Source organism: Megascapheus bottae, chromosome 10 (assembly GCF_031878675.1).
Source record: "Megascapheus bottae isolate mThoBot1 chromosome 10, mThoBot2.hap1, whole genome shotgun sequence".
In the NCBI taxonomy this organism is placed as follows: Eukaryota; Metazoa; Chordata; class Mammalia; order Rodentia; family Geomyidae; genus Megascapheus; species Megascapheus bottae.
This window is the reverse complement of record NC_143518.1, coordinates 18,031,273-18,055,403: the sequence shown is the minus strand read 5'-3', so window position 1 is coordinate 18,055,403 and position 24,131 is coordinate 18,031,273. Positions and strand designations below refer to the sequence as shown.

The 24,131-nt window shown below is 35.6% G+C and overlaps 1 protein-coding gene across 6 annotated transcripts in view; it reads right to left on the bottom strand.

The window, feature by feature from the left end:
* Positions 1-1,789: 1,789 nt before the first annotated feature.
* The window catches only part of Edem3 (ER degradation enhancing alpha-mannosidase like protein 3), a 71,034-nt gene continuing 48,692 nt past the window's right edge, over positions 1,790-24,131 (bottom strand). For 2 of the 6 annotated variants that reach the window (XM_090340247.1, XM_090340252.1), the window contains exons 14-21: positions 20,312-20,477; positions 19,923-20,077; positions 18,008-18,164; positions 15,183-15,374; positions 13,618-13,783; positions 10,910-11,095; positions 8,084-8,131; positions 1,790-2,271 (exon numbers count right to left, since the gene is read on the bottom strand). In XM_090340247.1, coding sequence (XP_090196373.1) covers positions 1,862-2,271; positions 8,084-8,131; positions 10,910-11,095; positions 13,618-13,783; positions 15,183-15,374; positions 18,008-18,164; positions 19,923-20,077; positions 20,312-20,477 — 1,480 coding nt within the window. In that variant the 3' untranslated portion in view covers positions 1,790-1,861. Of the gene's footprint in view, positions 2,272-5,237; positions 5,353-8,083; positions 8,132-10,909; positions 11,096-13,617; positions 13,784-15,182; positions 15,375-18,007; positions 18,165-19,922; positions 20,078-20,311; positions 20,478-24,131 lie in introns of those variants that run through there. The other 4 variants (XM_090340248.1, XM_090340249.1, XM_090340251.1 and 1 more) reach the window with 4 other exon arrangements.

Genomic DNA, 24,131 nt, shown 5'->3' with positions numbered 1-24,131 from the left:
TCTTAGAAGAACATCTGCTCCTTTTCTCCAAGCCCCAGTCCTATAAACCAAGCGAAGTAATTAAGCTTCAGCTATTTTGGCAGCTTTGCAGTTAAGATGAATAAAGCACTATGTCTATCCTTCTGTATACTGTATGTATTATAGTTCTATCTTCTCATACCAAATTTCACATGCAGAGAGACTAAAGTTACTGGTTTTGGTGTCAGGATTAGTTAAGAGTCAACAGAAGTCTTGCTATTCTACTCTTCCACCCACCCCCCACAAGTGAATTATCCATAAGACTTATTCTTGCTGATTCAATTATGTTTAGCTGGAACCTTTGAAAGCAGGTATTTAGCCCCTTATAAGAGAATATGTTTACCTGGGATCTAACACGCTGTACACTAATATACATAACTACAATACAGCACTGCTGTTCTTGAACAGCTCCATATGTAAGTTATTCAGTACCTCAAAACCATGTTTCAGGAAAAGATTATTTTGTAATGTCATGGTAAAGAGAAAAGAATTAAGCCTCTCAAATATGTCCTTACAACTGATCAAGCTTAAAAAATAAATAAAATGAGTAAAGTCATGATTGCAATACAGGGCTGTCTACCAATATAATTGACCATTTTTTTTTTAAAGTTAAATGTAGCCAGCTCCAGACTGCCATCAAAAACAAAAAAGAAAAGGAAAAATGTTTTCATTAAGCTGTATGGCTATATATAATTGCTGTCGTGTAATATTTTTTACACAGGGCCCCATAGATCAATTTTCAAGTCCATATCAGAAGGAATATTAATTAAAACAAAACCTTAAAACTATGATTCAACAGAAAATGCCAAAGACTCCCCAGGTGATAACATCAGAAATCAGTTTTCAAGGAGAAAGCAGTAGCTACCCAGGAATTTTTTTAGATCACTTTCACAGTTTCATCATGGCTCCAGAGGACAGAGAAATGGAACAGCCATTAGGGATCCTACACACCTATCATGAGATGAAGTAGGGCCAATGGCTAAGATAACCCAGAGAATCAAACTACAAAGTATTGTAGCCCACAAATATACTATCCTAAGATCCACTTCAGAGTTGACATGGCTTCCCCTATGGAAGGCCCAGTGAGAAATCTGTATTACAACATTAGCTTCTCCCTTGCTCCATTTATGAGAAATACTAAGTAACAAATTTCCAGTCTATTATGTGACTTTTTATCCTGGTCCCATTGATTAGGCTATGGAGAAACTCTCTAGGAAAGCATTCTGGCTTTACCTTTGGTTTAAATAAAAAGGACATAGTTAGGAGGGGAAAATCTCAAGTCATCCTGAACATCTGTCCTCTATGAAGCCAGTGAAAAAGTGATGAGTGGAAACTTGTTCTACTGGATTGCATTTGCTTCATAACCGCTTAGGTCATGTATGAGTGTTTTGTAAAGGCAGCATAAAAGAATTTATGGTATTCATTTGTATCTTCCCCAAAGGGTCTCCAACCCCAAACCCTTTAATTAGAAAGCTACATAAACTCCTATGCCCCAATTCACTCAGAAATGTTTGTTTCTTGTCTATTCAGAGACTGTAGAAATATGGCTCCCAGGAATGCCCAGAAATCTTTCCCTGACATACAGGGTGTGCAATGCTGTCATCTGGGGCAGGTGGGGGGGGGTGCAGGGGGGTTGTGAGTTTCTGCTGTTGAGAGGACAGGTTAAAGGAGGTCAATTTGAATCAGCATGCTCCAGATTCCTATGATAACTACTATCCCAGTCAGAACGTGGTTGCTCATCCATACTCAAAGCTCCCACTGAACAGCTTGCTTTGTATTAGGGTGTTTATAACCACAGTTTATCTGTTCTTTTGAAATACCCACCACTGTGTTTTTCAGTGAGTCATAGCTCATCCTTCTCCATCATTTCAAATGCTTCTATATCTTCATTCCAGTCTGCTAATATGGAATCTATAGGCTGGGCCTTCTTATCCCAGCTAACATCAGGATTGGAGTTTTCCTCCATTTCTGATTGTTCTTCAAGTTGGTTGTCTAGGTCTGTACATTCACCATCAAGACTTGGAGTCTCATGGTTTGCTGTGGGACTTGTAGTCTGTTCAGGAGGGGAAATGGTTGCAGTATCCTCAGTATCTGTGGAAGATAATGACTCTGAGGGAGAGTTTAAAGAATTTTCTTCAGGAGTCTCTTGACCAACCAAATCAACTGTTGGAGAAATTGATACAATCTGTTCAGCACTTTGATTCTGAGAATCATTTTCAGAGGATGGTTGTTCTTCATTATCCATTTCAGGATCTGTATAAGAGACAAACGTGCTACTTTCATTCTTAAAAATTTATTGTTATAACTCCAGTAACACTGGATTTTTGCAATAAAATTAATAAACAAAGATAATCACTATTAATGCAGAGCATAGAGTACCAAAATTGCTAATAACTATCTAATAATGTGATCAGATTTTTCCATATATCTTATTTTGGAAAATATACTAATACCAGAAATGTTCTGAATTGGGAAAAAAATGACTAATAACTGATAGGACTGACTCTAACACTAAAAATAATATGAAAATTTATATGAATTTGCAATATATGGATTTTATTTACTGTCTAAATGCAGGAAGCTTGCATATACAAACATAATAAATAGAAACAAAACATAATAAATAGAAACAAGTTTAAACAGCACCAATTGTTACTGTATTTTACAATAGTATTTCTTGGAAAAGTGAAACTGCCACTCTGTAAGCCACAATGATTCAGATAACAAGAGTATGGATGATTACAGGTGTTAATGTGATTGATCAAATGAAGTATTGTCAGAAAGAACTCAAAGAGTAAAAATGAAAGACAAGAAGTCTTTTACTAAAATTTCTACATAAATCATTCTAAACTCTAGTAGGAAGTTGAAGAAACCTTGTATAATGAATGTAAGTAAAAACTACTAGAGGCATTTATTTAGAGTTTTGACACAAAAGTGCTCGAACAGCCTTGTTGCCCAACATACCATTCTGCTCTACCTCTTCCATGTGTTCAGGTAGACATCTAAACACACACCTGAAGACATCTAGATGCAAGAAAGTGCACAGTACCTGAGATATAGGTAAATGAGGTACAAACCCACACATTAACCAGCCCTTATTTATTACCAATGGTGGAGGGGTATTTTCAGAGAGTGATATTTACAGAGTAAATGAAAAACTACAACTGTGACACATTTGGAAAGAGATAAGTGGTTTTAGGAAAGTTAAGGGATTCTTTCAGAAAATAACACCTGAGCTGCAATTTAAAGGATAGTGTTTATTAAAGAAAATGGAACCTATTTAGAAAAAAATGGAAGGAAATATGAGCAAGAAGTAAAGTATAAGTGTGTATATATTCACTTTGATCAGCTAGAACTAGCTGATCAGAGAAATTCACATCCTTATGTTTATTTTGTTTTATTTTGGGGGTGAGAAGAGAGTGACTGAGGAGTCCTAACACATATTCTGTGTCTTCTGAGTTGTAAAAGAGGTACAATTTAGTGAGACAGGGAAACCAAAAAGGCTGGACGCTGGTTTCTTAGGCTAGGTTACTAAGAAATACTATAGCTAACACAATAGAATAAGAAAATAGAACAATGAGAATAATTACAAGAAAAGAAATAATCCAATTATCTCTATTTTCAGGTGGCAATTGTATGCTAAAATTAAAAGCAACTCTAATTTTAAAAATTACTGTCAAAATTAATAAAAGAATTTGATAAGATTAAAATAACTGTAAATACCACTAACTCTTCAGTAGACTAGCAAAAGTAAAATCCCATATTCTTTTGATCAGAAATAAAAGCTACAAAACAGAATTGAATTCATAATGAGAGGTACAGGACTCATACTGCTAAATTCTAAGGATTAAAATTAAAATATAAAACAAGACCTGATTAAATTCATAGAACAGAAAGTTCTTGAATAAAAAATCTTACTAGCCCAGCACAGTGGCTCAGACCTATAATCCTAGCTACTCAGGAGGCTGAGATCTGAGGATGGCAGTTCAAAGCCAGCCCAGGCACTAAAGACTGTGAGACTGGTACCTCCAATTAATCACTAGAAAAGGGGATGTGGGACTATGGTTCAAGGGGTAGGGCAGCAGCCTTGAGCTGAACAGCCCAGGGACAGTGCCCAGGCCCTGAGTTCAAGCCCCATAACCCACCAAAACAAACAAACAAACAAACAAACCTAAGTCTTACTATTGAACAATCCCCTAATTTAGATGTCAAATGAGCAATCATATCATTAGAAAATGAATCCCATTTCTACTTAAAATTTTTTGTTTCTTAACTTGATAAGTATTTGCTTAACAAATGGTTAAATAATTGACAAGTCTCCTAACATATTAAAAATAAATTCTGGTCAGGAACAGTGGCTCATATCTGTAATTGTAGCTACTCCGGAGACTGAGATCTGAAGATCACTGTTTAAAAATAGCCCAGGACACAAAAGTCTGTGAGACTCTTATTTCCAATTAACCACCAGAAAACTAGAAGTGGCAGAGTTCAAGTCCCACAACCGACAAAATTAAGTCATTAATTAATTCTGGGCTGGGAACATGGTAGAATGCTTGCCTCACCTGCATGAAGCCCTGAAGCCCTGGGATGTATCAATTCCTCAGTACCATACAAACAGAAAAAAAAACCGATGCTGTGGCTCAAGTGGTACAGTACTAAGCCTTGAGCACAGAGAGGCTCAGGGACAAAGCCAAGGCCTTGAGATCAAGCCCCAGACCCAGCAAAATAAATAAATAGATAAATAAATAAATAAATTAATTAAATAAAAATAATAATAACATAAAATAAATCAATATAAATAAATAAATTCTAGGGAAAATGAAGGAAGAGGTGACCCTGTTCAAAAAAATGCACTCAATACCTGGCAAATGTAAGTGTAATGCCTCTATAACAAAAATTAAATACATAAATTCCATGTGGCTCAAAAGGGAAAAAAAATGGGTAAAAAGTCCAGAAGAAAATTTAGGAAACTACTATGTAAAAATAACATGATGTGATCTTCTGAACAAGGATAGGAAACACTTGCGCTTTAAATGGATTAATATTTCAGTATTTGTTTATATAAAAATTTAAATGAAAGAAATTATGTCACAAATTCATGGGAAAATACTTTCATTCTTGTATGGTCCTAAACCCCTTACTGTGACATACTTAGCTCTTTACTTATCAATTTGTTTCTGACCTTCTTATCACTAACCTTCTCAATGTTGTATCATCATTTACATCTGTTACTCATCACTTACTTCCTCTTCTCAGGATATTTCTCTCAACTGTACTTTATGTGTCTACTGCAGTCACACATCTAGGTACTCTTTAGTAGATAGGTATGCATCTCTGTTAAACCAAGACCAAGCTCAATGAAAAATTATACCCTAAAAGGAAAATATGCTGACTAAAATGAAGAAGAAATACACTATCATATCTTGCTGGAAGGATGTGAATCACTACTGCAATTTACATTTTATTAAAATTAAAATATCCCACAACTTTTCTGCTAGTATTCCATTTTACTAAATCTCAAAATCACTGTGCAAGTAGATACATGCAGGATACTTCCTACACCACTGTATATAACACTAAAACAAACTAAAAAATATGGAAATAATTTGAATGCTTAACAGTGAAGTAGGTAAGTTACAATATAGTTGATATATAAGTGTTATGCAGCTTTTACAAGAATATTCTGTTTACCACTGGCTAAAAAAGGATGTCTTTAATATAAATTTGACTGTAAAGAGCAAGTTACTAAATTTTACTCACAATATTTCACCTTATTGTAAAAAGAAAAAAGTAACAATTTTGAAATGTATGAAGCAAGCACAAAGGCAAGTAGAAAAGACTACACACCTGACTTAACATTGCCTGGTTACCTCAGGAAAATGAGAGATTATGTAAAAGCATTTGTTATACCTCTACATGATCTTGTAACAGGTTTAAGCAAAAGACAACAATGGTCATTATAGGAACAGCATCAAATATCAACTAAATGAGAGAGAAAAGAGAGAGGGGGAAAGGGAATGGAGAAAAGGAGAGAGAGAAGGAAGGAAGGGAGAGGAAAGGAAAGAGGTAGGGAGGGAAAGGGAGGAAGAGGTAAGAGAGAGAATTTTCAAAGATACCTATACAAGAAAATGTGTTGGTTTTTTTACAAAGTTACTGAAAAAGATATAGGATGCAATCAGCAAAGTAAAAATGGTACAAAAGTAGTTAAGGTCTGCATATTGTTCTAATTCTTCAATGTACCTGTTCTCACCAGTATATGAGGTCATACAGTTTTACAATCCTAACTATGAAATATCACATTTAGGAACAGTTATGTACCAAACACACACACACACACACACACACACACACACACACACACACACACACACACGCAGAGAAGAATAAAGAAAATCTCAAAATACCAAAAAAAAAATCATTTTGCTACTAAAAGGGGAAAAGAACCTATGCAACCACTAGATGACTGGACATTCTACGATCATTCACTCATTCATCTGAACATTCAGTGTTTACAGAAAGCAAGGAATATTAACAATACACTGTCTTTTGCAGGGATAGGTTTGGAATTAAGCATCTTTCTAAACTGAAATTCTGGAAAGATGAGACACATAAGAAACACAGTATTGCACATATTTGTTTAACAGATTGTGGACAAATTAACTCAGAAATGTCACTTGTTTGGCCCAAGGAAGTAGCATCTCCACTTCAGAAATTACTACTTTCTTTCAAGCCAGGAGTTTGGCCTAGTGGCCTAGCATGCATGAAGACCCAGGTTCGATTCCTTGGTACCAATACATAGAAAAAAGCTGGAATTGGTGCTGAGGCTCAAGTGATAGAGTTCTAGCCTTGAGAAAAGTCCAAGGACAGTGCTCAGTCCCTGAGCTCAAGCTCAGGGCTGGCAAAAAGAAAAAAAAAAAAAAAAAAAAAAGAAATTACTGCTTTCATTTCTGAAGGAAACCATGTATTTGTGGCTAACGGGTAGAGGATGGCTTCAGATATGAGAATACTACTGGCTGTAATTTATCATCACAGTAAGAAGGTGGTGAGCACTTCTTTGAAGGCTCCTATTTTCTGTATATGCAAAGGACCACTTCATCAGCTCAATGTGACTTTATGAAGAACAGTATGTCTTTGTAATAGGAGGTCATTTTAGAGAAATTTTAGAGGACATTTTATTATTTGAGTTTTTGAGGCTATATTAATTGTACACATATACAGTAGTAACCACAACACTTCTATTCTCAGAAGCCTCGACTTTACCCGGTTATCAGAAGATTTTGCTGCAGGTTTCCATGCCCAATGTGGTAATATAATAGAACAAATCAATGATCATCACTACAGACCATAAATTATTAGGCTATTATCCTAGGTGAATGAAAAAGGCGACTTCATTAAGTTCAATAAGTTGTTGCCATTGATCTTTGTACAGTGATAAATATTAATTATAATGTATTACTGGTTTAGTTAATATGAGTTCATAATTCTCAAAGAACTATTAAATAAAAAAGATGATTTTTAAAACCTTTTATCAAAGGGTCACTCTATAACAGGAGTGAAATTCAAATGTTTTTAAAGTATCATTTAAATAAAGTGCCCATCAATTTCAAGATCATTATGGAGCACTATTCCCAAAGACTCCCCCCACCTCTAGCAGAAATCACCATATTCTTTCTTTGACATTGGAAGTACATCTTCTACCCTAATCCTATCAGTCCTAATCCTTTGTGTATTTATGCCCATTTAAACAAGCCAGTACTTTAAGTATTTTACATTTTCAAGTAAGGATGTTAGATAATAAATACCCAAAGAACAACATTGTGCTAGAGTGTCACTTGCACAGACATGGGTTAGTAAAGTCATCTACCCTGGCAATGTATATTCACAGAATCTGTGATGATAGGATCAGTAAACACTATTGTTGGATGGCTAATTAGACATAAAAATAAATTAAACAAGATATTATCATGGTAATCACTGAAATAAAATTATATACATATGTGTGTGTGCATACACGTAACACACATATGTGTATATAACTTAAGGTTTATTAATGCAAGATACTTACTACTATTAATAATGTAGTTTGGAATCATTTTACCTTTTAATATTGCTGCTGAAATTCCAATGGTAGCACAAAATGTGGGGGGAAAAGCAAAGGCATTAAAAAGTTACAAAGATTATTATTCTGTCTGTGTCTGATGTACCTAAATGCATGTATGTAAAAAAGAAGATCCCAATTTAGAAAGGATGGGAGTGATCAGATACACAGGAGAATTTAAGATGATTAGAAAATCTTTACATTGTATTCTATTCCCAACTACATATCCTTACATGCATACATCCTACTCACTCACTCTACTGCTCTTAAACACTTGATACTCAAAGAATCTCAAAGAAGAATAAAAGTAATATAGGAAGTCAGACAAAGATAAGTCTTAGATTGTTAATGTGCCTTTAAAAACAGATGTCTCAGGCTGGGAGTTTGGCCTAGTGGTATAGTGCTTGCCTAGCATGCGCAAAGACCAGTACCACATACACTTTAAAAAAAAAAAAAAAAAGAGTGGCTGGGAGTTTGGCCTAGTGGTTAAAGTGCTTGCCTAGCATGCATGAAGACCCGGGTTCAATTCCTCGGCACCACATACATAGAAAAAAGCCGGAAGTGGTGCTGAGGCTCAAGTGGTAGAGCTCTAGCCTTGAGAAAGTCCAAGGACAGTGCTCAGGCCCTGGGCTCAAGCCCAAGACTGGCAAAAAAAAAAAAAAAAAAAAAGCTGGAAGTGGTGCTGGGGCTCAAGTTGTAGAGCTCTAGCCTTGAGAAAGCCCAAGGACAGTGCTTACGCCTTGAGTTCAAGCCCTGGTACCGGCAAAAGTAAATAAATAATAAGATTTAAAAAATAAATAAATAAATAAATTAAAAACCAAACAGATGTCTCACTTCCAAGTTATACTGAACTGAATCAATCTCCTGCACATTTATTCCTTACAGGCCACAGGAACCTTACCTATATAAATCAGACAACTCCATGTATTTAAGGGGATGGGAGGAGGCAAGCTCTCTCTACATGGTGTCTCAAACTGATCAGAAAGAATACAACCACATGCAGAACTGCAGCCTAACTCACTTGCCTTGACTTCTCCCCCATCTCTTGGAATAAAACTATAAAAGGAACAGGTAAGCCCTTGCCTTCACATATACTTCACATATACTTAGTTAAGGTTTAAATGAATTTCAAATTACTAAGGAACACTTTGGCCAAGAGATAACTATATACTCCTATAATTTACAGCATGATATCTTTTTCAGGGATATTTGTAATTCTTGTAACTGTTAAACACCTGTATGACAAAAATAGATCTCTCCTCAGACATCAGTGGCTTAGTTAATCAGGAGGCTAAGAGGATCACATTTCAAAGCCAGCTCTGGCAGAAAAATATGATCATATAAAATGAGACTAACTGAAATGAACTCCAAGGAATGGAACCAAGGTTTTTTTTTATTATTGTTTTTAATATAACATGTGATTTCTTTTTCTTTTTGTCCCCTCCTCCTTCATTTACCCCCTATTGGTCAAGGTTTTTGATTCTAGTATCCTGTGTCTTGTATATGTTTATGTGAGTTGGCGAAGGGGAGGGAAAGAACAAAATGGTTAAAAAAAAACAAAGGGATGAACCAATGCAACAGTGATACTCACAAGACATGAAGCTGGAAATGAATTTCACAACTTTGGGGGGGTGGGGGAGGAAAGTAGGAGAAAAATGAAGGAGATGGGGAACAACATCAGACAAGAAATGACCTTATTTATTTAACTGTGACCCCTCCGCACACCATCTCTACTGCAAAATTAAATTCTTAAAAAATCTCCGTGAGACTCTTGTCCCATCAACCACTCAAAAAAACAGGAAGTGGAGCTGGGGCTCAGAGCGGTAGAGAGCCAGCCTTGAGCAAAAGAGCTCAGAGACAGGGCCAAGGCCCTAAGTTCAAGCCTATAAACAACAACAGCGACAACAACAACAAAAAGATTTCAGTGGAAAGACTTCTATGGCCCTCAGCAAGGCAGTGGTCATGTAATTATCACTTGTTACTGAGATCCACTGCTAACACAATGCATAAAGTAACATTTAAGCAATAGTTTCTTATTCCTTATAAAGCAAATTTAAGATGTATTATCAATGAAATTGAAATGGTGAACATTTCTGGATGCTAAAGTGGCTTAAATTTATTTTGTTGACAGTATAGGGTTTGGACTTAGCATCTTCCACTGGTTCTTTTTCTTTCTTGGCTGGCATTCTATCACTTGGGCCAGCCTAGTTGGAGATTATTTTGGAAATGGAGGCCCATGGACTTTCCTGCCCAGGCTGACACCAACTGTGGTCCTCTGGACCTCAGTCTTCTTCTGAGTAGGTAAATCACAGAGATGAGCAAACAGCACTTGGCTAAACCAATTTTCTTATGAGCTAGACAAAATCATAGTAAACATGATAAATTACTGATAGAACATGTCTGAAGTCAGCCAAGAGAGAAAATAAATGCTTTATTATTCTTAATTCCAAAAGGAAAATTTATTTTAAAATCATCTCTGGGAGCATAGCCTAGAGGTAGAGTGCTTGCTTGCACAGCATTTACAGAACCCTGGGTTCGCTTCCTCAATAGCACATAAACAAGAAAAAGCTGGAAGTGATACTGTGGCTCAAGTGGTAGAGTGCTAGCCTTGAGAAAGTTCAAGGACATTGCCCAGGCCCTGAGTTTAAGCCCATGAGAAAAAAAGAAAAAAACAAAAAAAAAAAGTTATTTACCAGTCAACGAAAGCAAACAAGCAAAACCTACTTTTTTTGTGATTCACTCTTATCAAATTACTGCTCACCTGTAGAAAAAACAAAGTGTTTTGACTCTTACCTCGATCTTTTGCTTTATCAGAAAGGAGCACTTCTACCTCCTCATATTCCCGGATGGCATCCAGTATGATGCTTCCTTCTTTGCTGAATAAGAACAGCATGGGAATCTTGATGTCATCTGTGTCCTTCCCATCACCTGCCATCTGGAACAGAGGGGCAGTATCACTGCTGCTCCCCTCATTGTCATCTAACCAGAAAACGAACACAGCAAGCATCAGGACTGCTGCCCATTGAAAAGACTCTGCAATTATTATTACTTTTTATCTGTTAACAGATTTATCATTAAAGAAATAATTTAAAAGTAGCAAAAGAGTTTATTCATCGAAGTTTAATGGAATGTCATTTATAATGTGTACAATTGAGCCTAACATTTTACTGTTATAAATATATTATAATGAACTACTCAATAGAACATAGAAGAAAACAGACATAATAAATAATATATAGAAAGAACAGAACATAAAATTCTATGATTAGGACTATAAAATTTTCAGATACTTAGACAAAAGCATAGAAACAGAAAAACTTAATATCTTATATTTCAGTGATAGAACTATTTTCCCTTCCTCCCCCAAAACAAGACTTGCTCAAGAAGAAATGTCTGCTGGGCATGGTGGTTCACACCTGTACTCCTAGCTTCAGGAGGCTGGGATCTGAGGATTTCGGTTAAAGCCAGCCCAGGTACTAAAGTCTGTGAGACTCTTACCTCCAATTAACTACTAGAAAACCGGAAGTGTCATTGTGGCTCAAGGGGCAGAGTGGTGGCCTTGAGCTGAAGAGCTCAGGGACAATGCCTGGCCCAGAGTTCAAGTCCCAACCTCCCCCTACCCCCACACACAAAAAAAGAAGAAATGTCTAAAAGAATAGTAATAGTAAGATACTAAATTCAATGTGAAAATTAAGTAATGACAAAGATGATGTCTTAATTCAGGAGTCAGGGAGCCGTACACCTGACACAGTAACTACTGAGGCTTATAACTGCAGTGATTCACCTCTGTGGCTCCAAGCAATGACAATAACATGCACACAGACCAGTGTGACTGTGTCCTAGTGAAACATATAGTTACAACAACAGGCATGGGACAGGATTAGCCTATGGTTTCCAGCTGCTGATTCAGTTACTAAACAGAATTTCCCCTAATATTCCTCTAATGAAATTTATTAATCCATTAAATTAACTCGGGAAGATCTATATGGAATAAGACCTAACTTGATTTTAAATGACTTTTCCTTTTCCCAATGGTGATAGGGATAGAATGCAGAGCATTCTACAGCACTACACTACTAATCTTTATTTGCGTTTTATAAAGTACTTACTTTTTTTTTTTGCCAGTCCTAGACTTAAACTAAGGGCCTAAGTGCAGTCCTTGGGCTTTCTCAAGGCTAGAGCTCTACCAATTGAGCCCACTACACCATTTCTGGCTTTTTTCTACGTATGTGGTTCTGAGGAATCGAATCCAGGTCTTCATGAATGCTAAGCAAGCACTTTACCACTAGCCAAACTCCCTGGCCCTATTTACTTACTTTTGATGGTACCTACAGCATGAATTCACAGCCTCTTCTTCCTAGGCAGGAACTCTGCTTGGGCTATGTCCCTAGCCCCTTTAGCTTAAGCTATCTCTCTGACGGTCTCATGTTTTCATCCAGCCAGACCCCGTTCATCTCCCTATCTCCCTACCTAGGCCTCTCACATAGCTGAAATCACAAGCACACCTCGCTTGTCAACTGAGATAGGGTCTGGTTGATTTTCTGCTCAGTGTGGCTTCAAAGTGAGACCTCCTACCTCTGTCTCCCACACAGCTGGGGTTACAGGTATGTCTCCCCACAGCTCACCCTACCACTAGCCCTTTAAATACCTTTTCATTTGCTCTCAATTCAAAATTCCATCCTAGTTGTGAGAAAGAAAAATGTAAACTGAATTTTCTCTGTGAGAAAAACAATTTATAAGAATTCAAAATTAAGAGGTGACCAGGGTCCGCTAGTTCTTTCTGAATGCAAACTATTTAAACAGAAAAATCTGTGTTGACCATGTCAAGTCATCATGTGTATGTCTTAATATAATAACAAAGCAAAACATTGGTGGAAATTTATGAGTAAAATGATTTAAAGCAAGTAATATGTAATTTCTGTGGGGAAAAAAATCCAAATTTTTATCAAAATTTGCTAACAATTAGTGTTTATATCTATGGACATTTTACACATATTATCTTTAAACTTCACAACTCTTTAAAGGTCGTTACCATCTTACTGGAATACAAAAGACTATTTTCAGAATAAGAGATAAAATGACGAAAGTTGGCCAAGATTACACTGCAGCTCTGTGGCAGAGCCAGGAACTGCACCCAAGACTTTGTCTACAGGCCTGTGTATCTGTGGAGGACTGGAAATTTCCCCTGGTTCCACTGGTGGCAGTGGTCAATCTCACACTAAGGATCTTAGGATCTCATGTGCACATCTCCCTTTACCCACCCCATCTTCAGGGCATACAGCAACTATTTTCACTGATATCCACATTAAAAAAACACTCTAGGCTTTCAAAACAAAGGCATTAGATATACAAAAATTATTAAGAGTCACTGAATTATCTTCCTTTCTGTTGTCAAAATAAAAATAACATGATACATTTATTAAATTTTAGAACATAAAAAGGAAAAAATCCTTAAAAAACACAGCCTCCTAATCAACACAATGGCATAGAAAATTACTTACCAATAACAATGCCACCAATGGCCCCAGCATTCTGGATATTGCGTGCCTTTTCTGCAAACATGCACTGTCCCCTCTGAACCAGTGCAATTTTCCCCGTCACTGCCTCAGGATTAGTAAGCTCTGAACAACCATTATATGGTTTACTGCTGGCAACAAATCCTCTTGTCTGTCAGAAATAAAAAGTAACCTAAAACTTTCTGTCTTCTCAAATCATAATCTAGCCATTAATGTTCAGTATCTAAAATTTCAAGAGAAATGCAACTCATTCTTTTTGATAACATATGAGACTTATACATGCCACAACTTTCTCTGTTTTATATATTTTGCATATCAGAGCACTGAAGGATTACTTCATTGTAGTTTTCATTTTATAAAGCATTTTTATCTACATTACTAGTCTGATCTTTACAATGACTCTAAGAGAAACATAGTATTTCCATTTTACATTTGGGGAAACTAAGATTTGGGTTAAATAATTTTCTCAAAGACACAACATTAGTCAGTGATACGGTTAAAACCTGTAGGCAGATTTGCTGCATACTATAACCCACATTTACAACAGATGGGAGACATTTTTAAACCACCATGGTAACCAGTAAAGTTTTTGAAAGAGGGAAAAAAATTGGTTTAAATCATATGAATTAGCAAGCTCCTCCTAGAAAATTAAACTACCAGAGAACTAATTATTCCGAGTTATTTTAACTTTCTTCCTCTCTAGACTGGATAGGTCTTTTTTTTTTTTTTAAAGTAACTGATACAAGGCAAGCAGAGCCTCAAATACAGGAAACATAATAGTTGGGAAATGAAATGAATATCAACCTCTAAATCTACATAACTTAAAATATATCCGGACAAAGTTTCAATTAGGAGAAATAGGAGTGGAAAAGCTTTAGACTGTCAAGATAGTAGGGTTCTATAACTGCAAACTTGCCATCATTAGTAGATAAACCTCTGAACTGTTCAGCTGAAGAGGTCTTTGTTGCTTTTATTATAACAAAAAAAAGGACTGTTTGAAATCTCTCTCCACAGCCACTAAAGCCACAGCACCTTTGCATTTAGCTGTTTGCTACACTAAGCTACTGAGTTAGATCTTTGACCAAAGAACAGTTATATTGGTTATTACAAAAGCTAAAGATGATTTCTAGATAAAGGTATTAGAGAAGAGAGCAATATTTTATATTTCAGAGTGACTTGAACTCAGCATCTTACACTTAGCATCTTACACATGCTCAGTATGCACTCTCTCACTGATATACATCTCAGTCTTACTGAACTACATTGTCCATAAAATTCTAAAAATATACTATATACCCTATACAAATTTAAAGTATACATCCTTCCTTGATTTAAATCTGAGAAACTGAATAGGTTTCTGTTTAACATTTTGTTTGTTGGTTTGTTTTTTGTGGTACTGGGGACTAAATCTTGTATATCCTTAACATCCACTGGGCTATAACCCTAGCATATGATTTTTCAAATAAATGAAAACTATTGAACTTAAAGGAAAAAAGAAAATATTTCATATTTTAAATTTAATTCCAACAAATCTATTTCAGTGGACATACCTCTTTATGTTTAGACAGATCTGGCCCAAACTGAGCTGGTCCAGCAGTCAATACTACCCTCCCAAAAAATGGGTGGGAGACAATTTGCACAGCTCTTGGAGGCAGCTGTTGTTCTTTCTGCTGTTGACTTGATAACTCAATCATCTCTTGCATGAACCTCAATCCATCTTCAGCATCAATTGAACTAGCAGCCTGTGAAAGACATTCATTCATTTTCTAAATGAAGTCCTCTCATCATTTTTCCTTCTAGCTAAGGTCTCTACAAAATACAACCCTATTTACCCTCAAAGTATTACTTTCATAAATTACATTTTCTGGAAAAACTGATTTAAACATTATAATGTTTCATTCACTAGTCTATGAATCACTATTTTTTTGTTAAACACTAGTTTAGGCTGGTCTCAAATTCACTATGTAGCACAGGCTGTCCTTGAACTCACAATCCTCCTGCCTCAGCCTCTGCAAGTCTGGGGAGGCACGTACTACCACACCAAGCTTATAAACCACTTTTGATGGATCTTGGTCTAATGTTCAAATGTTTCCTTTGCATCTCTCTGGTTTCCTCTTTGAAAAAATAAGCCTCTTATCTGAAACACATCTTCCCTCCTTGGAACTGGACTAACAAGAATATTCAATCTGACTCAAAACATGTATTAGGCCTTATTCTACCTTGGCACTTTCTGAGGTACTGAGGAGACATTCTTTTAAGTTTTCTTCTAGAGGAGAAATACATGACAAATTAACTATGTAAAATTCCCAAATGAGAAAATGGAATGGAAATACAGGCAAGGAAACAATTCATGTGCTTATTATATGCATCTGACAATCAGAAAGTACTGCTAGAATTCAATATTGACTGAAGAAAAGCTGAAGAAGGTCTATCATAGAAAAAAAAAAAAAGATGGAAGTCGGGCACAGTGACTCACGCCTGTAATCCTACTCAAGAGGCTGAAATCTGAGGATCAAGGTTCAAAGCCAGCCCTGGCACAAAAGGACCTGAGACTCTTATCTCCAAAAAAAAAAAAAAAAAGAAATAAAAAGAAAAAGGAAAAAAGAAAAAAAAGATGGATTACTACTACTTTACAAGAAAAACCAACAGGAATTGATCAGTCAGAAGATAGCGAATTCAAGCCTATCTTGAAATGTCTAGCACACACACATGATGGTTTAGAGAATAATAGTAGTTTACTGATGTACAATACCAGAAAAGAAAAAAAAATCAGATTTGGACAAATTGAGTCTGCGATTCAAAAGTATATAACAGAGAGATTAAAGTTAGGTTTAGGATCTAAGTTAGGAATCTGCTAAACACATATACACACATGTGTATATACACATATGTGTACATGCATCTAAGCAGCCATCTGAACAAAAACAGTAGCTGAGTTAGTAGAAACAGTAAAGACTCTTGGAGAAGAGTATATAAAGGAAAAAAATGTCATCATGATTTTTTCTGGTAATGCCCTACTTTGAGTGGATGTGGTAAAAAGGAGAACTATAGGGCCAGGAATTTGGCCTAGTGGTAGAGTGCTTGCCTAGCATGCACAAAGACCCGGGTTCGATTCCTCCGTACCCCACATACATAGCAAAAAGCCGGAAGTGGTGCTGAGCTCAAGTGGTAGAGTGCTAGCCTTGAGAAAGTCCAAGGACAGTGCTCAAGCCCTGAGCCCAAGCCCAGGACTGGCAAAAAAAAAAAAAAAAAGGAGAACTATGAGTATTTATAAAGCAGTGAGCACAGAAGAAAAAAACAAAAGAACTATTCTGCTGTATGTCCTAGAAACCAACTAAGGGAAATATTTTAAGAAGAGGTCAGTCAACATTTATAGGAAAGTTAAAGCATAGTGAGGAGCAAGAAGCCACATGGTAGCAACTACTTTACTCGCCTGAGTGAAGGCATTAGAGATGACACTTTACTAGAGAGAACACAAGAAACATAAAGAAGAAGGAATACTCTGATGAAAGATGGGTAGAGCGAGACTGTAGATAAAAATGTAAGGGAAAGGTGAAGATGTAGAGAGAAAGTTCAAATATGAGAGTACAGGATACCCCAATATAGTTCTAGGTTGGAAATTTAGTAAACTATGTCATTTTTTCAGAATTATGATGAGCAATTAAAAGATCCCACTATGAAAACTTTTAAAGTAGAAAAATGTATTTAAAATAAGTTCCACAAAAAGCACAGCATTAAGCGGGGCACGGTGGCTCATGCCTGTAATCCTAGCTACTCAGGAGGCTGAGATCTGAGGATTGCAGTTCAAAGCTAGCCCAAGTACTAAAGACTATAAGACTTTTATTTCCAACTAACCACTAGAAAACCAGAAGTGACACTATGGCTCAAGGGGTAGGGTGGTAGCTGAAGAGCTCAGGGATAGCCCAGGCCCAGAGTTCAAGCCACATGATCAACCAAAAAAATAATCTCATTATTGTTTCTAGACACAAATGAATGCAAATTTTCATTTCCATGATAAGTAAAATTCTTAGATTCAGATCTTTGGAAATTAAAATAATGCAGAATTATGAAATAACTTAAAACTACCAACTTTTGAAGTTTTGATCTAAATAAAATAATGGAATGATAATGAATTAAGAAACAGCAATTTTAAATCTAAATCCTAATTGACAAATTAACATAAGTAAATAACTCAACTTCATTTAAAGTAATTAAGATGATTTTTAAAGCTATTTTGACATGCTAAAATTCAGTCTCTGAACGATACAAAGCTTGTTTTATTTTGTTTTTTTATTTTTTAATGCCACTAACTATCAAAGCTAAGGAGATAAGGGCAGAGAAGAGAGAAAATCTAATTAGTGTAGCAAAGTCTTACTTGGATTGCATGCTGGACCAACTGGACTCTCCCATCTTTCAGATGAATCAAACTCACCCCCATCTTCTTCAGGATTTCTAAATGCTCAGGATTAGTGGCCATGAAATCTCTGGCTCTCAGAGGGGGTTTAGCTCCACTCCTGAAACTCTCTTCTCTGCTAAAAGTAATTATAGCCAGGACTTAAAAGGCTAACATTTAAAATTGGTATAAACAAATAAATAAATAAATAAATAAATAAAATTTTAAAAACAAAACAAAAATCTTTAGGCCTAATCAAAATAGCAAAATTGCTACATTTGGAACTAGCGAAACTGAAATAAATCACTTTTTTTACATATAACTTACTAATGAGTGGTACCACTTTCACATATAGTGAAACAGTATATCAACAGTATAATAGTTATATGAAGAGATAGAAAACAGATTTTGCTGGAGATTTGTTACTACTGTCTTCTTCCAAAAACAGACTTTTCTCCTAATATTTTAAAAGCCAAACTGACAGTATGAATATTGTTTCTCATTGCAAAATTAACTCATTAATTAGATGATTTTGCTGTACTAGGGATTAAACCCAAGACATGGAACATGCTTTAGCAATTAAAGCCATACCTCCAGTTCTTTCTATTTTCAAATATTTTTAATTTTTTTCTGTTTTTCATTAACATGTATTAATTGCACAAAGGAGTTTCACTGTATTGACATGCATGCATATATGTAATTTTATAATCATAATGATCCCTTCTGTCACTGTTTTGTATTATCTCATCTTTCACATTTTAAAATAATTTTCCATGAGTTTCAGTATCAATTTTGTCTTTGAGATTGGGTCTCCCTAACAATCCAGACTAAGCCAGATGTTGCAATCCTGTGTCTCCACCTCCTGAGTAGCAGGGATTACAGCTGTATGTCAGTATATGTTCCTTTTTACTTCTTTGCAATGGCCTTTGCAACTGATTAGAAGATGAACTTGTCTTTTTAACAACTAAGAATAAGTAGAATCTCCAAAAGTAAAAAAGCAAAATAAACACTTGTATTTTCATGTTACAGAAACTGTAATAGAAAAAAATTCTTACACATGTAAGATGTTAAAATATTTGATGAAATTATTATACTTAAAATGAGCTACAGTGAGGGATAGGTAGCTTATGCCTGTGATTGAGTTACTCAGGAGAGTTGAGATTAGGAATCACGGTTCAAAGCCAGCCTGGACAAGAAAGTCTGAAAGTATGATCCCCAATTAACTACACACGCTGGAAGTGGAGTTGTGATTCAAGTGGCAGAGCACTAGCCTCAAGCAAAAAAGTACACAGGCACACAGAGCTACAGAAATTAAAAATATATACTGTCTACTATTATTACTTGGTTCAGTAAACAAAAATGCATTGAAAACTTCCCTAACAATGAAACACATTGCTACAATTATGATTTACTATGTAACTCCTAATAATTTGGAGGAGGGGAATTTAAAGAGGGAGAGGATGTCTGAAGTTAGGGCACTACACTTGCTAGGCAGGCATTCTATCATTTGAGCCATGTATCCAGCCCTTTTCATTTTGTTTTTTGGATAGGGTCTCATTTATTTTGCCAGTGTCTTCTGAAATGTGAAGCGCCTACCTATGCCTTATGCAGAGTTAGGATGCAGGCACGCACTACCACATCCGGCTTATTAAAATAGTGTTTTGATAACATGCTGCCTAGGTTAGCCATGAATGATAATCTTCCTGATTTTGAGTTCCTGTGTAGCTGGGATTTCACATGTGAATCACCAATAATTTTTCATCAGTGATAACTATATACCTCAATTATCTTTGGTTTAAGTGAATGTTTTCTTGACTGCTATTTTCACTCCTTAAGTTTCCTGTCATTTGCTGAGAATTAAGCTTGATATTAACCAATATAAAATAATACATCTTACACTCTGATGATGCCTCTAGGACAGCTCTTATCCACCACATTTTTCAAGGGCTCACGAATGCGCTGAGCATACAATGGATCATGAGGGAAAAGAATCTGAGTATTTGGACAAGTCCAATCAAAATTACTGTCATCCAGTTCCGTATACTCTGAGGTCTACAATATAAAATAATTTTATATAAATAAAAATAATTACTTTGCTTAAAATTATGGTTCAAAAGGAAAGTTTAATGATATAAGAGGGTATACAAAGTACAATAAAAACATGAAATATAATTTTCCTCCTTTTATACATCTATTTACTGAATTCCAGTTATAGATTACATTTTGTTTGGAAAAATAACACAAATATCAAAAGTGCATAAGAAAATAATGCATTTTAAAACTTACTGTGTTCTTCTTAGAGATGCTTTGATTAGTAGTAGAGAGCCAAAGAGGTAACAGATGAGCTTCTGTGGTAAAAATGTAATCTTCTATGTCAAAAATAATGTCTTCTTTATCAGCAAATAATAGGTAAAGATATTTAAACATTTCAGCCAAGAAGAAAGAATCCATTCTAAAATGAATAGTTACAGATAAGTATGAGAACCTTAAAACATCTAATAAAGATCAAAAACCATACATCAATTTAGATGTGCACAGAAATCCAGAATGTACCAACCCTCCCAGGTAAAAATAGCCTTGCCACTAGGGATATTGCAAGAGAACAAAAAGGCTGCGGAGCTGCCTACAAAACCGGTACATTAAATCTTGTCAACAAGGAAGACAAGATCTTTCCATAGGCCTTCCAACTAGGGCAAATTCTCCATTTTGTTTATTGACAACTAATAGCAGAGAGGAAAACCAGATGGATTTTACTTGTGAAACCCTTTTAAGAAACTTCAATTAATATTAACAGAGCTGGATAAAGGTATACAACTTTTATGACATTTATTATTAGCTAGTTGTGATAAATTAGAAAGCATAAACAATAGTCATTTATAAAATTACATGAAAGTTACAACAGCATAATTATACTTTTAAAAATATGTGTCTACAAATTATTTAATGTTATAATGTTATAATGTTATTTAATGTTATAATTAAAAGTGTCAAGAAAAGAGCTGGCTGATTTGTAGCAACATCAAATTTAAATTTCTACCTCCCAAAGCATATCCAAGGTTTTGTGCTTGATCTTAGCCAAAAGGCCAGGAAGCAATGTATGAGTAATAAGTAACTTGTAGCTTACTGGACAGGTTGCAAGCTTCAAGCCAAGCACAACTCCTGGCACATAGTAGGCACTCAATAAATGTTTACCAAAAATTGAATGCAAACTTAAAGAATAACAGTAAGGAATAAGATGGAGAGGCATTAGACCACAGTAGTGAAGAACATGAGCTTTGGAAACAGACCTTTCTCTAATTAGCTGTAGGCCTCTGGCTACTACATTAGGGCTGTGGCTATAGTTTATTCTTCTGTAAAAGGAACTAACTAATCCACTCCTAACATATGTAACATGCTAAAAATGTTTGCTATTTAGCATTGCACCTGAAATATGTAAGATCAAAACTAATCTGGTTTATTTTGAAACAGAAACTCACATGTAAAGTTTTAAACTTTTCTGCTTATACTGGATTCTGATCTTGACAATACAAAAAACTTGGTCAACCTACAATATACTTGTCATAACCTTTTCTGAAACACTGGCAGTTATGCTGAGAATGGTAGACTGATGAACAAGGTATTGTTATTTGACAAATTTAAGAACTGATTATACAATATGATTTGTAAACATTTTTAAAAGGGTAGAACATGGTAAAAAGCACTAAAATATGAATCAGGTAGAGGCAGCAAGTTGAATATTTAATATCATCATCTAATTTTTATTTAAAAACTACAAACATGTACACGAAGGCAAACCATAGGCATTAAAAAAATGTCTAGAACACTGAAACACTACCAAATTGTTAACCAGTTAAGTCGAGAATAATATATTACAGATTTCCTTTTTTTTTCATTTAAATTCTTTTTAGTAACCTATTAAGAAAATAGAGGTAGTTTTCACTTGAAGAATTGTTTGTGTGTGTATGTGTATTTGTGTGTAGGTTTATTATATGAGTGCTTGTGAGCCACAGGACGGTACAAGTAGATTGTAAGGGAATAAGCATCCAAAAGTATGGAGCAACTGGTGGCCCATACCCTAGCTACTCAAAAGGCTGAGAGCTGAGGATCACGGTTCAAAACCAGCACACGCACTAAAGTCTGTGAGATTCTTAACTCCAATTAACCACCAGAAAACTAGAAATGGCACTGTGGCTAAAGTGGTACAGTGCTAGTCTTGGGCTGAAGAGCTCAGGGACAGCACCCAGGTCCAAAGTTCAAGCCCCATGACCAAAAGAAATAAAACAAAGAAAAACAAAAAACATGCAGCCTGTATCAGAAAGTTCTCAAGTGTCATGCAATGAAGCATTGGACATGACCTTATCCAAGAAGTTTCCCCATAACTTGAATGAAAAATTACTTAATGTATGTTTTCCAAGAGATTAGATTATTAAAATAACATGTATGTGTATCTGCTTCGATTACAGTTTTGACCTTAACCTCAAAGTATGACTGTGAACACATTCTCTATTTTGTCTTTGCTTTATGTTTTTCCTCATTAAAGTGGGGGCTATTTTAAGGATAAAATGCACATAAAGTTCTCAGAAGACTGTCTGGAGTGCAGAAAGCCATCCATAAATGTTACAAAAACACAAGGTATCTGCTTTCTCTCTTGCTGTGGTCTGTATATCCACATTCAGAAACCTACTCAGTTTTCATGAACTGTGGTCAGGAAAGGGATTCCAAAACTAAGTAACTATTATCCATATTCTCTTCATAGAAGGCTAAGGTACAATTGTTATATGATGTGTGATGTATTTGTCATGGCTTTAGTCCTCCGTCTGAAACATCTTTCATTTTTTTCTTCTAATTTGTTTGTCTTTCAGAATCCTCCAGGAACTTTTCAGTGACTACCACCACTTACCAACTTGCATTTCATGATATTCCATGTTTTCTAGAACTTATACAATGTTTTAAAAGTCTATTTTATATCTGCTGCCTTCAGTCATTCAGTGACAGAAAGGGAATGTCTTTGTTTTTAATCCTAAAACATCTGCATAATGCTGGCACATAAAAAATCTCAGTAAATATTTATAGCACGGTCATTGCTAACCAAATGAACAAATAGCTTCACTGTTCATTTAAAAGCGTAATAGCCAGATAGGGGTATCTTGGAATAACTAGACTGTAACTATCACATTGATGAAGTCCCCTTTTTATAGCTTAAGCATTTCATTCTCTCCTCATCTAGTATGCAATGACACAGGAACCACCAGTGGTCTTCTCCAGGCCTTGAAATCGGGAGCAGAATAAGAGTGTACATATTCACTAGATAAATGTTTTTGAAGAATTTTTTTGAGAGTAGGTACTGAGATTTGAACTACGATTTAAGCCATGCCCCTAAATCCTTTGTAATTTCATTTTTTTTTTTTTTTTTTTTGCCAGTCCTGGGCTTGAGCTCAGGGCCTGAGCACTGTCCTTGGACTTTCTCAAGGCTAGAGCTCTACCACTTGAGCCTCAGCACCACTTCCGGCTTTTTTCTATGTATGTGGTACCGAGGAATCGAACCCGGGTCTTCATGCATGCTAGGCAAACACTTTAACCACTAGGCCAAACTCCCGGCCCCTGTAATTTCATTTTTGTTGCTGTTTTTATAGGAGGTCTCATGCATTTTCCGGGTTATCCATATTCCTCCTACTTTCACAATCCAATTAGCTGAAATTATAGGTATGTACCACTATGCCTACATTTTTCCTTTTGAAGAATTTTTGAATAAACAGGAATCATAATTTAGGTCTTTAATAATTTTGATGAGTTCTAACAAGCTCGTATATTAATATTACCAAGGGTAACAGAGATATATTTCTAAGATTTCTTATATTGGTTCTGGTATAATATATTCACTAATCTACTTCAGCACCTATTATGTGTCTGATACTATAAGAAAAATGCAGACTTTTCAAACCATTTTCAATGTGTCTATTAATTCAAGAATGTTAAGAGGCAAATGAACTCAAGTTTTACATTCTCATCCTTTCTTAAACATTAAACTTATCTGAATCCTAACAAGTAATTGTAGGCCATAATGTGTCAGAGTCACCCTTGAGGAAAAGCATGTGAGTGATTCTTT